Source organism: Mustelus asterias, chromosome 24 (genome assembly GCF_964213995.1).
Source record: "Mustelus asterias chromosome 24, sMusAst1.hap1.1, whole genome shotgun sequence".
Classification (NCBI taxonomy): domain Eukaryota; kingdom Metazoa; phylum Chordata; class Chondrichthyes; order Carcharhiniformes; family Triakidae; genus Mustelus; species Mustelus asterias.
The window spans coordinates 40,207,581-40,221,305 of record NC_135824.1 but is presented as its reverse complement, the minus strand read 5'-3'; the positions used below and the strand labels follow the sequence as shown (position 1 = coordinate 40,221,305).

The 13,725-nt window shown below is 47.4% G+C and overlaps 1 protein-coding gene across 1 annotated transcript in view; it reads left to right on the top strand.

Moving 5' to 3' along the window:
* Positions 1-12,227: 12,227 nt before the first annotated feature.
* selenos (selenoprotein S) overlaps positions 12,228-13,725 on the top strand; it is an 18,493-nt gene continuing 16,995 nt past the window's right edge. Inside the window, exon 1 of the mRNA XM_078241599.1 lies at positions 12,228-12,310. Coding sequence (XP_078097725.1) covers positions 12,268-12,310 — 43 coding nt within the window. The 5' untranslated portion in view covers positions 12,228-12,267. The remainder of the gene's footprint in view (positions 12,311-13,725) is intronic.

The window sequence follows — 13,725 nt, the reverse complement described above, 5'->3', positions numbered from 1 at the left end:
TCAGGTGAGTGGGAGTTCTGTTCACAAACAGGGCATATAAAGACACAAACTCAATTTACAAAATAATGGTTGGAATGCGAGTCTTTACAGGTAATCAAGTCTTAAAGGTACAGACAATGTGAGTGATGTGTACTTTCTCCAGCCAGGACAGTTAGTGAGATTTTGCAAGCCCAGGCAAGTCGTGGGGGTTACAGATAGTGTGACATGATAGTTACAGATAGTGTTCATGATAGATTGCAAGAAAAGATGTCATGAGAAGGGGATGGGGAGTTGGGGGTTGATAGTGAGTGGACCAAGGTGTCTCAGAGGGAGAGGTTTCTGCGGAATGCTGATGGTTGGGGTGGCAGAAATGATGTGTTTGATGGCATCATGCTGGAGTTGGCGGAGGCTGACGGGGTGAAAAGTGAGGATAAAGGGGACCCCATCATGTTTCTGGGAGGGAGGTGAAGGGGTGAGGGCACAGGTCCAGGACATGGGTTGAACCCGGGTGAGTGCCCTGTTAACCGCAGTGAGAGGGAAACCTCGGTGAAGGAGAAAAGTAGACAAGTCAGACACACCATTTTCGAAGGTGACATCAGTGGAACAGATATGATGGAGGTGGAGAAACTGGGAGAACGGGATGGAGTCCTTATAGGGAGTTAGGTGTAAGGAGCTGTAATCGAGGTAACTGAGAGCTGTTGGGTTTGTAATGAATGTTGGTGGTCAGTATATCATCGGAAATGGAGACAGGTCAAGGAAGGGAAGGGATGTTTCGGAGATGGACCATGTGAAGGTGAGATAGGGGTGGGATTGTAAGCAAAATGGATCCATTTTTCCAGTTCCAGATGTGAGCATGAAGCGGCCCCGATACAGTCATCGATGTAACAGAAAAAGAGTTGTAGGCGGGGGGCCTGAGTAGGACTGGAACAAGGAGTGTTCCACATAACCCACAAAAATACAGGGTAACGGGTCCATGCAGGTACCCATGGCAACACCTTTTATTAGCAGGTAGAGAGACAAGTTAGAGGAGCAGTTATTTAGTGACAGAAATTATTTAGTGATTATTTAGCCAGACGGAGGAGAGTGGTGGTGGGCGCGCATTATTCGGGTCTCTGTTTGAGTAAGAAGCAGAGAGCCCTCAGACCCTCCCGGTCAGGGATGGAGGTGCAGAGGGATTGGACATCCAGAGTGAAGGGGAGGTGGTTAGGGCTAGGGAACTGGAAATTGTTGGTGTGACGTAGAGCAGCAGTGGAATCACAAATGTAGGTGGGAAGAGAGTGAACAAGGGGAGAGAGAATGGAGTCGATAGGAAGAAATGAGTTCTGTGGGGCAGGAACAGGCTGATATAATGGGTCTACCAGGGCCGTCCTGTTTGTGGATTTTGGGAGGAAGGTAGAAGTGGGTAGTGCAGGGTTGGGGGACTATGAGTTTGGAGGCTGTGGAAGGAAGATCTCCAGAGGGAATGAGGTCAGTAACAGTCCTGGTGGGGATATAGTCCAGGGAGAGATGGAAGGAGGTGTCTGAGTTGGCAGTCAGCCTCTGTGAGAAAGAGGTTAGTACACTAGATAACAACAGCACCACCCTTGTCAGCAGGTTTGATCACAAGGTCATGGTGAGACCTAAGAGAATGGAGTACAGCAAGTTCAGAGGGAGACAGGCCGGAGTGGGTGAGAGGGGCGAGGAAACTGTGAAAGGCCAATGTCGCACTGACAATTCTCAATGAAAACATCAAGAGCAGGTGGGAGGCGTCCAGGAGGGGGGAAAACACTGGAGGTGAGTGAAAGGATCCAATATGGGGGGAGGACAACTGCCCAAAGAAGTGAATGCAGAATCATAGAATCCTTACAGTACAGAAGGAGGCCATTTGGCCCATCAAGTCTGTACCGACCACAATCACACCCAGGCCCTATTTCCGTAACCCTCATTTACCTGCTAATTCCCCTGGCACACAGGTCAATTTAGCATAGCCAATCCACCTAACCTGCACATCTTTGGACTGTGGAAGGAAACCGGAGCACCCGGAGGAAACTCCCACAGACACGGGAAGAATGTGCAAACTCCACACACACACTGACACGAGGCTGGAATTGAACCTGGATCCCAGTCGCTGTGAGACAGCAGTGCTAACCACTGCACCACCACACTGCCCAGGACAGAGATGGAGGTGATGGAAGAAGAGTTCAGCAACGTGCTGATTCTGAAATTTGTTGAGGTGAGGACGGAGTCCTTTGCTGACTACAGAACGCCCTGCATCAGAGGGGGCAGGTCAGAGAGTACAGTGAATACACAGCAAGGGATGGGATTAGAAGAAGAAATGGGGTGTGGAGAGACTCGGATTGGCTTTGATGTCAGCAAATTGCTGGAGCAGCATTCCTTAAGGGCTGAAAGGAAGAGACACTCTTCTTGCTTGGCTAAAGGACTGGTCCAGGAGGGAGGGCTTCATTTTCCTAGATCAATGGGAAGTTTTCCGGAGAGGATGGCACCTGTACAAGAAGGACGGGTCACAACTAAGTTGGAAGGGCACGAATATCCTGTCTGGGAGTTTTGCTAGTGCAGTTCGGGGGGGTTTAAACTAGTATGGCAGGGGGGTGGGGATCAAAATATTAGGTCTACAAGTGTAGAGGCTGGGGACGAGCTTGGGGCTGGGACAAGGCTGGCAAAGAAGAAGAGCACTCTGGGGGAGGATGAGTGCTTATACTTAGAAATCATAGAAATCATAGAAACCCTACAGCGCAGAAGGAGGCCATTCGGCCCATCGAGTCTGCACCGACCACAATCCCACCCAGGCCCTACCCCCATATCCCTGCATATTTTACCCACTAATCCCTCTAACCTACACATCTCAGGACACTAAGGGGCAATTTTAACATGGCCAATCAACCTAACCCGCACATCTTTGGACTGTGGGAGGAAACCGGAGCACCCAGAGGAAACCCACGCAGACACGAGGAGAATGTGCAAACTCCACACAGACAGTGACCCGAGCCGGGAATCGAACCTGGGACCCTGGAGCTGTGAAGCAGCAGTGCTAACCACTGTGCTACCGGGCCGCCCTTCAATGCAAGGAGCGTAGCAGGCAAGACAGACGAACTTAGGGCCTTAATGCTCATCAGGGATTTGGATGTGGTTGCGGTGACAGAGACTTGGTTGAAAGAGGGACAGGACTGGCAGCTGAATATTCTGGGGTACAAGTGTTTTAGGCGAGACAGAGGAGGGGCCAAAAGAGGTGGGGGAGTAGCAGTATTAGTTGGAGAGCATATTACAGCGGTGCAGAGGGAGGACAATTCAGAGGGGTCGTGTAACGAGTCACTCTGGGTGGAGCTTAGAACAGGAAGGCCTCAGTCACTATGTTGGGGGTGTACTACAGGCCCCCCAACAGCCCAAGGGAAATGGAAGAACGGATATGTCAGGAGATACTGGATAGGTGCAGGAAAAATAGGGTTGTTGTAGTGGGAGAATTCAATTTCCCTGGTATAGACTGGAAATCGCTGAGAGCAGGGACTCTGAATGGGGAGGAATTTGTAAAATGCGTACAGGAGGGTTCTTTGGAACAATATGTAGATAGCCCGACTAGAGAGGGGGCTATACTGGACCTCGTACTGGGGAATGAGCCCGGTCAGGTCTTCAAAGTTTCGGTAGGGGAACATGTGGCAAATAGTGACCACAATTCTGTTAGCTTTAGGATAGTGATGGAAAAGGATGAGTGGTGTCCCAAGGGTAAGGTGTTGGATTGGGGGAAGGCTAACTTTAGTGGGATTAGGCAGAAATTGGCAGCTCTTGATTGGGAGAGGCTGTTTGAGGGTAAATCCACATCTGGCATGTGGGAGTCTTTTAAGGAACAGTTGTTAGGGCTACAGGACAGGCATGTGCCTGTAAAAAAGGATAGGAAGGGTAGGATTCGAGAACCGTGGATAACCAGGGAAATTGAGGGACTGGTCAAAAAGAAAAGAGAGGCGTATGTTAGGTCCAGGCAGCTAAAAACGGAGGGAGCTCTGGAGGAGTACAAAGAAAGTAGGAAAGAACTCAAACGGGGAATTAGAAGAGCAAAAAGGGGTCACGAAATGTTCTTGGCAGACAGGATTAAGGAGAATCCCAAGGCATTTTATTCATACGTTAGGAACAAAAGGGTTGTCAGGGAAAAAATCGGACCTCTCAGGGACAAAAGTGGGGAATTATGCTTGGAGCCCAAAGAAGTAGGGGAGATCCTAAATGAATACTTTGCGTCGGTATTCACAAAGGAGAGGGATGTGTTGACTGGGAGTGTCTCGGAGGGGAGTGTTGAACCGTTGGAGAAAATCTTCATTACAAAGGAGGAAGTGTTAGGTTTGTTAGAGAATATAAAGACTGACAAATCCCCAGGGCCTGATGGAATCTATCCAAGGCTGCTCAGGGAGACGAGAGATGAAATCGCTGGGCCTCTGACGCAAATCTTTGTCTCGTCACTGGACGCAGGTGAGGTCCCAGAGGATTGGAGGATAGCTAATGTGGTCCCGTTATTTAAGAAGGGTAGGAAGGATAACCCGGGTAATTATAGGTCGGTGAGCTTGACGTACGTGGTGGGGAAGTTTTTGGAGAAGATTCTTAGAGATAGGATGTATGCGCATTTAGAAAGGAATAAACTCATTAACGATAGTCAGCATGGTTTTGTGAGAGGGAGGTCATGCCTCACTAACCTGGTGGAGTTTTTTGAAGAAGTGACTAGAATGGTTGACGAGGGAAGGGCCGTGGATGTCGTCTATATGGACTTTAGTAAAGCATTTGACAAAGTCCCTCATGGTAGGCTGGTGAAAAAGGTTGGATCTCATGGGATAAAGGGGGAGGTGGCTAGATGGGTGGAGAACTGGCTTGGTCACAGAAGACAGAGGGTGGTAGTAGAAGGGTCTTTTTCCGGCTGGAGGCCTGTGTCTAGTGGTGTTCCGCAGGGCTCTGTATTGGGACCTCTGCTGTTTGTGATTTATATAAATGATCTGGAAGAAGGTGTAACTGGGGTGATCAGTAAGTTTGCGGACGACACAAAATTGGCAGGACTTGCAGATAGTGAGGAGCATTGTCAGAAGCTACAGAAGGATATAGATAGGCTGGAAATTTGGGCAAAGAAATGGCAGATGGAGTTCAATCCTGATCAATGCGAAGTGATGCATTTTGGTAGAAATAATGTAGGGAGGAGCTATACGATAAATGGCAGAACCATAAAGGGTGTAGATACGCAGAGGGACCTGGGTGTGCAAGTCCACAGATCCTTGAAGGTGACGTCACAGGTGGAGAAGGTGATGAAGAAGGCATATGGCATGCTTGCCTTTATAGGACGGGGCATAGAGTATAAAAGTTGGGGTCTGATGTTGCAGATGTATAGAACGTTGGTTCGGCCGCATTTGGAATACTGCGTCCAGTTCTGGTCGCCACACTACCAGAAGGACGTGGAGACTTTGGAGAGAGTACAGAGGAGGTTTACCAGGATGTTGCCTGGTATGGAGGGGCTTAGTTATGAGGAGAGATTGGGTAAACTGGGGTTGTTCTCCCTGGAAAGACGGAGGATGAGGGGAGACTTAATAGAGGTGTATAAAATTATGAAAGGTATAGATAGGGTGAATGGTGGGAAGCTTTTCCCCAGGTCGGTGGTGACGTTCACGAGGGGTCATAGGTTCAAGGTGAAGGGGGGGGAGGTTTAACACAGATATCAGAAGGACATATTTTATACAGAGGGTGGTGGGGGCCTGGAATGCGTTGCCAGGCAAGGTGGTGGAGGCGGACACACTGGGAACGTTTAAGACTTATCTAGACAGCCATATGAACGGAGTGGGAATGGAGGGATACAAAAGAATGGTCTAGTTTGGACCAGGGAGCGGCGTGGGCTTGGAGGGCCGAAGGGCCTGTTCCTGTGCTGTATTGTTCTTTGTTTGTTCTTTGACACAGCTTGTTATGCTGTTGGATGAGATGAAGAATAACATCGAACTGGGGAGAGGACAGCTTTTGAGAGGGGAGAGTCACTGCTGCTGGGGAGACAGGTTGAAGGGGTACAAATGGTGGTGCATCGCATTGACCTCAGAATACAGTGAGAACAGTAGTGAACACAGGTTAATGAGTATGATTCAGCAGTGTTTAAACTAAACTGACAATACATGAATGTCCCCACTGCTCCTCATTTACTGTGTTAATATCCTCACTCCACCCTCCTCACTCTCTCTGATTTTAGTTAGAAACAGGTTTACACAGTGGGAATGAGCGTAAGAGGATATTGACAGTTGGAGATTAGCAAGTACTGAGGGTTTGAGAAAGATTAACAGCATGATTAAGGGTTAGTGAAACCAACGACATGGTGGAGGGTTTGACTATGGAGTGTTACTTTATCAAGGTATGAATACCTGTAGTTAGCAAACACAAAATGGTTAAAACAATGAAATGCCTTGAAGAGCAGGCAGCTACTTTACAGGATAGCTGACAGGAAAGCAACGTGGCTGGATGCCCATTTTATCAGGGTGGTATAGCCTTGTGCACTATTCAGCCGCAGAGACTGCTTTATGGGGCCTGACCTTTATTAGCCTGTATTATTTCCCTTGGGCCTTGACGTGTGACTGTTACAGATACTGAGGATTGTATTATCCACCTTGTGCTGTTTTAAAACCAGAGTAAAATTCTTCGATCCCACTTTATAAAGAAGTTGAAAATCGTTGAAATCAAGAATTCTCATCCTGGCAGGGATATGAACTTGGCTTCTGTTAGTAACTCTTTCTGGTAACTCCGGATGTGGGGGTGGTCCTGGAGGATTGGGAAGTCGCAAATGTTATACCTTAGTTTAACAAAGGGTGTAAAGATAAACCGAGCAACTGCAGGCCGGTCAGCTTAACCTTGGCTGTGGAGTGGCTTCTAGAAATAATCAGGACAAAATTAATAGTCGCATGGATAAATATGGCTTTATGAAGGAAAGCAGCAAGGATTTCTTAGGGAAAATCATGTTTCGTTAACTTGCTTGAGTTTGAGTTTTTTGAAGAAGTAACAGAGAGAATTGATGAGGGTAAAGCTGTCGATGTGATGTACATGGACTTTCATAAGGCATTTGATACAGTGCCGCACAACAAGCTTGTGAGCAAAGTTATAGATCGTGGAATTAAAAGCACAGTCGCAACATGGATACAAAATTGGCTGAAAGACCGGAAATAGAGCTGTGGTTAATTTATGTTTTACGTACTAGAGTAGGTTTCATAGTGGAGTTCTCCATTTTAGACCTAGTCTTGGAGAATGGGTGAAGTGATACCACTCTTCAAGGTCAAATGGGTGAAGTGATAGTTGGTGGTCATATCGAGGATAGTGATCCCAATTCAGTTAGATGTAGCATTACCATAGAAAAGGACGTAGATAAAGCAGGAGCAAAAGTTTTGAACTAGGGGAAGGCAAATTTTGCAGGAATAAGAAGGGACTTGGCTGAGGTGGACTGGACAGCACTGCTAAAGGATACATCAGTGGAAAACCAGTGGGAAGCACTAAAAAGCGAGATTCTAAATGTATAAAGTAGACAAAAATAAGAATGGATAAAAGCAAATTACTGCGGATGCTGGAATCTGAAACCAAAAGAGAAAATGCTGGAAAATCTCAGCAGGTCTGGCAGCATCTGAAAGGAGAGAAAAGAGCTGATGTTTCAAGTCCAGACGACCCTTTGTCAAAGCTTTGTCAAAACTAAGAGTGGTACTGCCAAATCTAGACTCTCCTGGCTGTATAGAGGAATAAGGGGAAGATCAAACAGAAAAAGAATGTGTACGACAGGCACAAAGAGCTACTCATTGCAGACAGCCTAGATGAATATAGGAAGTGCAGGGACAAAGTATAAAAGGGAATAAATCAAAGATAGGGCATGAAAAAGATTAGCAAGTTAAAGAAAATGTAAAGATGTTTTACCAATATATTAATGGTAAAAGGTTAGTTAAGGAACAAGTAGGACCTATCAGAGATGAAGAAGGGAACTTGTGTGTGGATGTAGAGGCTGTGGGAAGGGTTTAAAATGAATATTTTGTCTAGTGTTTACAAAGGAAACGGATTATGCAGATATCATAGTCCAGGAGGAACAGTGTGAGATTTAAATGGGATAGTCATAGAGAGGAAGTACTTATAGGGTTGGAATCCTTGAAAGTTGATAAGTTGCCAGGGCCAGCTGGATTGTTTCTGAGGCTGCTGAAGGAGGTCAGGGAAGAGAGGTAGCAGATGCTCTGAGGATGGTTTTCCAATCCTCACTAGATACAGGGGAGGTACCGGAGGACTGGAGAAATGCAAATATAGTTGCATTGTTCAAAAAGGAATTGTAGGAAATGCCAAACAATTATAGGCCAGTTAGTCTTACATCAGTGGTGGGCAGATTAGTAGAATCAATCCTAAGAGATAGGATTAACTGTCACGTAGAAAGGCATGGACTAGTCGGGGATGGTTAGCATGGATTTGTTAAAGGAGGATCCTGTCTCACAAATTTGATTGAATTCTTTGAGGAAGTGATGAGAAGGGCTGATGAAGGTGGTGCAGTGAGTGTTGTGTATATGGATTTTAACAAGGCGCTTCACAAGGTCCCATATCGCAGATTGGTCAAATAAGTAAAAGGCCATGAGATACAGGGGAATGTGGCAAACTGGATAAAAAGTTGGCTTTGTAACAGGAGACAAAGTGTAATGGTCGGTGGATGTCCTTCTGAATGGAAAGCTGTTTCAATTGGTGCTCAACAGGGCTCGATGTTGGGACCCTTGCTGTTTGTGTTATATATTAACAATTTGGATGTGAATGTGGGGGAATTTGCAGACAACACCAAGCTTGGCTGAGTTGTGGACAGGGTAGAGGATAGCTATAATCTCCAAAATGATATTGATGGGCTGGTGGAGTGGATGTTAAAATGGCTGATGGATTTTAAGACACAGAAGTGAGATGCATTTATGGAGGTCAAACAGTGATATGGAACACACAATAAATGGGAATAAACTAAGAAGGGTAGATTAAGTGAGTGCCTCAAAGGTAAAGAATTCTAAAGATTTACCATCTGAATGAAGAAATTCCTCCTCATCTCGGTCCAACCTGCGCTATCTCTTATTCTGAGACTGTCCCCTGGTCCTCAAACTCCCATCCAGGGAGACCATCCTTCTTGCATTCACCCTGTCGAGTCCTGCATGAGGTTTGTAGGTTTCAATTAGATCCCCTCATTCTTCGAAATCTGGACAATACAGACCAGTTTCTTCAATGTCTCCTCATTTCCCTATATTGACTGGGACTCACTCACTGCTAGGGGCTTGGATGGGGCAGAATTTCTAAGGAGCATCCAGGAGGGTTTCTTGAAACAGTATGTGAATAGCCCAACTCAGGAAGGAGCCATATTAGACCTGGTATTGGGAATGAGCCAGGCCAGGTGATCGAAGTTTCAGTAGGAGAGCATTTCGGGAACACTGATCATAATTCCGTAAGTTTTAAGGAGCTTGTGGATAAGGACAAGAGTGATCCTTGGGCAAAGGTGTTAAATTGGGGGAAGACTAACAACAACATTAGGCAGGATCTGGAGAGTGTAGATTGGGGGAGGCTATTTGAGAGCAAATCAATATCCGACGTGGGAGTCTTTTAAATGTCAGTTGATTGGAATTCAGGACCCGGCATGTACCTGTGAGGGTGAAGGATAAGTGTGGCAAGTATCGGGAACCCTGGATAATGAGGGATATTATGGGCCTTGTCAAAAACAAAAAGGAAGCATTTATAAGATCAAAAAAGCTTAGGACAGATGAAGCCCTTGAAGAATATAAAGAACATAGAAAGGAACACAAGGAAGGAGTTGGAGGGCTAAAAGGGGTTTTGAAAAGTCCTTGGCAAGCAGGATTAAGGAAAATCCTAAGACATTTTATAGGTATGCATAGAGCAAGAGCATGGTTTTGTGAAAGGGAAGTCGTGCCTCACTAACTTGATCGAGTTTTTCGAGGAAGTGAAGATGATAGATGAGGGAAAGGCAGTGGATGTTGTATCCATGGACTTCAGTAAAGCCTTTACAAGGTATCTCATGATAGACTGGTACGAAAGGTGAAGTCACACAGAATCAGAGGAGAGCTGGCAAGGTGGATACAGAACTGACTTGGTCATAGAAGTGGAGATGCCGGCGTTGGACTGGGGTAAACACAGTAAGAAGTTTAACAACACCAGGTTAAAGTCCAACAGGTTTATTTGGTAGCAAAAGCCACACAAGCTTTCGAGGCTCTGAGCCTCTGAAGAAGGGGCTCAGAGCCTCGAAAGCTTGTGTGGCTTTTGCTACCAAATAAACCTGTTGGACTTTAACCTGGTGTTGTTAAACTTCTTACTTGGTCATAGAAGACAGAGGGTAGCAGTAGAGGGGTGCTTTTCTGAATGGAAGGCTGTGACTAGCGATGTTCCACAGGGATCAGTTAGAAATCATAGAAATCATAGATCAGTTCTGGGACCTTTGTTGTTCATAGTATATATAAATGATCTGGAGGAAAATATAGCTGGTCTGATTAGTAAATTTGCAACGACACAAAAATTGATGGAGTTGCGGATAGTGAGGAGGATCGTCAGAGGATACAGAAAGATATAGTCTGATTGGAGACTTGGGCAGAGAAATGGCAGATGGCGTTTAATCCAGACATGTGTGAGATAATGCATTTTGGAAGGTCCAGTGCATGTAGGAATTATAGAGTAAATGCTAGGACCCTTAGGAGTATTGACAGGCAGAGAGATCTGGGCGTACATGTCCACTGATCACTGAAAGTGGCAACGCAGGTGGATAAGGTAGCCAAGAAAGCATACGGCATGCTTGCCTTCATCGGTCAGGACATTGAGTATAAAAATTGGCAGGTCATGCTGCAGCTGTACGGAACCTTTGTTAGGCCTCATTTAGAATATTGTGTACAATTCTGGTCACCACACTATCAGAAGGATATGGATGCTTTGGAGAGGATACAGAAGAGGTGTTTACCGGGATGTTGCCTGGTCTGGAGGGTATTAACTAGGAGAGGTTGGATAAACACAGTTTGTTCTCACTGGAATGACGGAGATTGAGGGGTGACCTGATCGAGGTTTACAAGATTGAGTGACATGCACAGAGTGGATAGTCAGATGCTCTTTCCTAGGGTAGAAAAGTCAAGTACTTGGGGACATAGGTTTAGGGTGCGTGGGGAAAAGTTTAGAGGAGATGTGCGAGGCAACAGAGGGTGGTGAATGTCTGGAACGCGCTGCCCGGGGAGGTGGTGGGAGCGGTTACGATAGCGGCATTTAAGGGGCAACTAGACGAATACATGAATAGGATGGGAATGGAAGGATACAGACTCCATAAGTGCATACGGTTTTAGTTTAGACAGGCATCATGATCGGCGCAGGCTTGGGGGGGCCGCAGGGCCTGTTCCTGTGCTGTACTGGTCTTTGTTCTTCTCATAGAACAATGCTGCTATTCCAGGAATCAATCTGGTGAACCTTCATTGAACTCCCTTTAGAAATCAAGGCTGTGCGCAATACTCCAGTGGCACTGCAGCATCATAACGCCAGGGACCCGGGTTTAATTCTGGCCTTGGGTGATTGTCTGTGTGGAGTTTGCACGTTCTCCCTGTGTCTGCATGGGTTTCCTCCCACAGTCCAAAGATATGTGGGTTAGGTGGACTGCCCACACTAAATTGACCGTTAGTGTCAGGGGGATTAGCAGGGTAAATAAATGGGGTTAAGGGATAGGGCCTGGGTGGGATTGTTGTTGGTGCAGGCTCGATGGGCCGAATGGCTTCTTTCTGCACTGTAGGGATTCTAGTAGTCTCACCTCTTCTTACAGTTGCAGCAAGACATCTTGACTCCTGTACTCAAATTCTTTTGCAATACAGGCCAGGGGTACTGCCTGAGAGTATGGTGTGTTAGGTTAATTTGAGACATTCAAGGAACAGAGGTTACAGAGAGAAGGCAGGGGAGTGGCATGTGATGGATTGTTCCTTCAGAGAGCCAGAATTTAGACAGTAGGATGAATGATCTCCTTGCATAACCATTCCATGATTCTGTCAATAACAGGAATGCGGTGATACATTTCACAGTAGAATATCCTGTGTCCTGCTATTTTTCTGCGGGGTTGGTGGGGGAGATGTGACACAGGAAGGTTTTTTGAGAATGTCCCCGAAGGTATCCCCAAACCAACACTGCAGACTGAGGCCCCTGCCTAGCTGTGGGGTCCACACGCACCAACCACGTTGCCCTTTTAAGGTGCTGAACTTTGTGCCGGTTGGGACACGTCAGCGCCGCTTCTGATTGGTGGAGAACAGCGGAAGTTCAGGTTGAGCCGGAAGTGCAGCAATGGAGGAGCCAGAGAAAGATGCAGAGAGACAGAAAGAGACAGGTACTGGCGGAGAGATAGAGAGAGAGAGAGAGACAGGTACTGGCGGAGAGATAGAGAGAGAGAGAGACAAGTACTGGCGGAGAGATAGAGAGAGAGACAGGTACTGGCGGAGAGATAGAGAGAGACAGGTACTGGCGGAGAGATAGAGAGAGAGAGAGAGAGAGAGAGACAGGTACTGGCGGAGAGAGAGAGAGAGACAGGTACTGGCGGAGAGATAGAGAGAGAGAGAGACAGGTACTGGCGGAGAGATAGAGAGAGAGAGACAGGTACTGGCGGAGAGATAGAGAGAGAGAGAGACAGGTACTGGCGGAGAGATAGAGAGACAGGTACTGGCGGAGAGATAGAGAGAGAGAGAGACAGGTACTGGCGGAGAGATAGAGAGAGAGACAGGTACTGGCGGAGAGAGAGAGAGAGAGAGACAGGTACTGGCGGAGAGAGAGAGACAGGTACTGACGGAGAGATGGCGAGAGAGAGAGAGACAGGTACTGGCGGAGAGATAGAGAGAGACAGGTACTGGCGGAGAGATAGAGAGAGACAGGTACTGGCAGAGAGATAGAGAGAGACAGGTACTGGGCAGAAGAGAGAGACAGAGAGAGACAGGTACTGGCGGAGAGAGAGACAGGTACTGAATGGCGGAGAGAGAGACAGGTACTGGCGGAGAGAGAGACAGGTACTGGCGGAGAGAGAGACAGGTACTGGCGGAGAGAGAGACAGGTACTGGCGGAGAGAAGAGAGAGACAGGTACTGGCGGAGAGAGAGAGAAGACAGGTACTGGCGGAGAGAGAGACAGGTACTGGCGGAGAGAGAGACAGGTACTGGCGGAGAGAGAGACAGGTACTGGCGGAGAGAGAGACAGGTACTGGCGGAGAGAGAGACAGGTACTGGCGGAGAGAGAGACAGGTACTGGCGGAGAGAGAGACAGGTACTGGCGGAGAGAGAGACAGGTACTGGCGGAGAGAGAGACAGGTACTGGCGAGAGAGAAGTAGAGAGAGACAGGTACTGGCGGAGAGAGAGACAGGTACTGGCGGAGAGAGAGACAGGTACTGGCGGAGAGAGAGACGAGAGAGAGACAGGTACTGGCGGAGAGATAGAGAGATAGAGAGAGACAGGTACTGGCGGAGAGATAGAGAGAGACAGGTACTGGCGGAGAGAGAGACAGAGAGACAGGTACTGGCGGAGAGAGAGAGACAGAGAGAGACAGGTACTGGCGGAGAGAGAGAGACAGAGAGAGACAGGTACTGGCGGAGAGAGAGAGACAGAGAGAGACAGGTACTGGCGGAGAGAGAGAGAGACAGAGAGAGACAGGTACTGGCGGAGAGAGAGAGACAGAGAGAGACAGGTACTGGCGGAGAGAGAGAGAGAGAGAGACAGGTACTGGCGGAGAGATAGAGAGAGACAGGTACTGGCGGAGAGA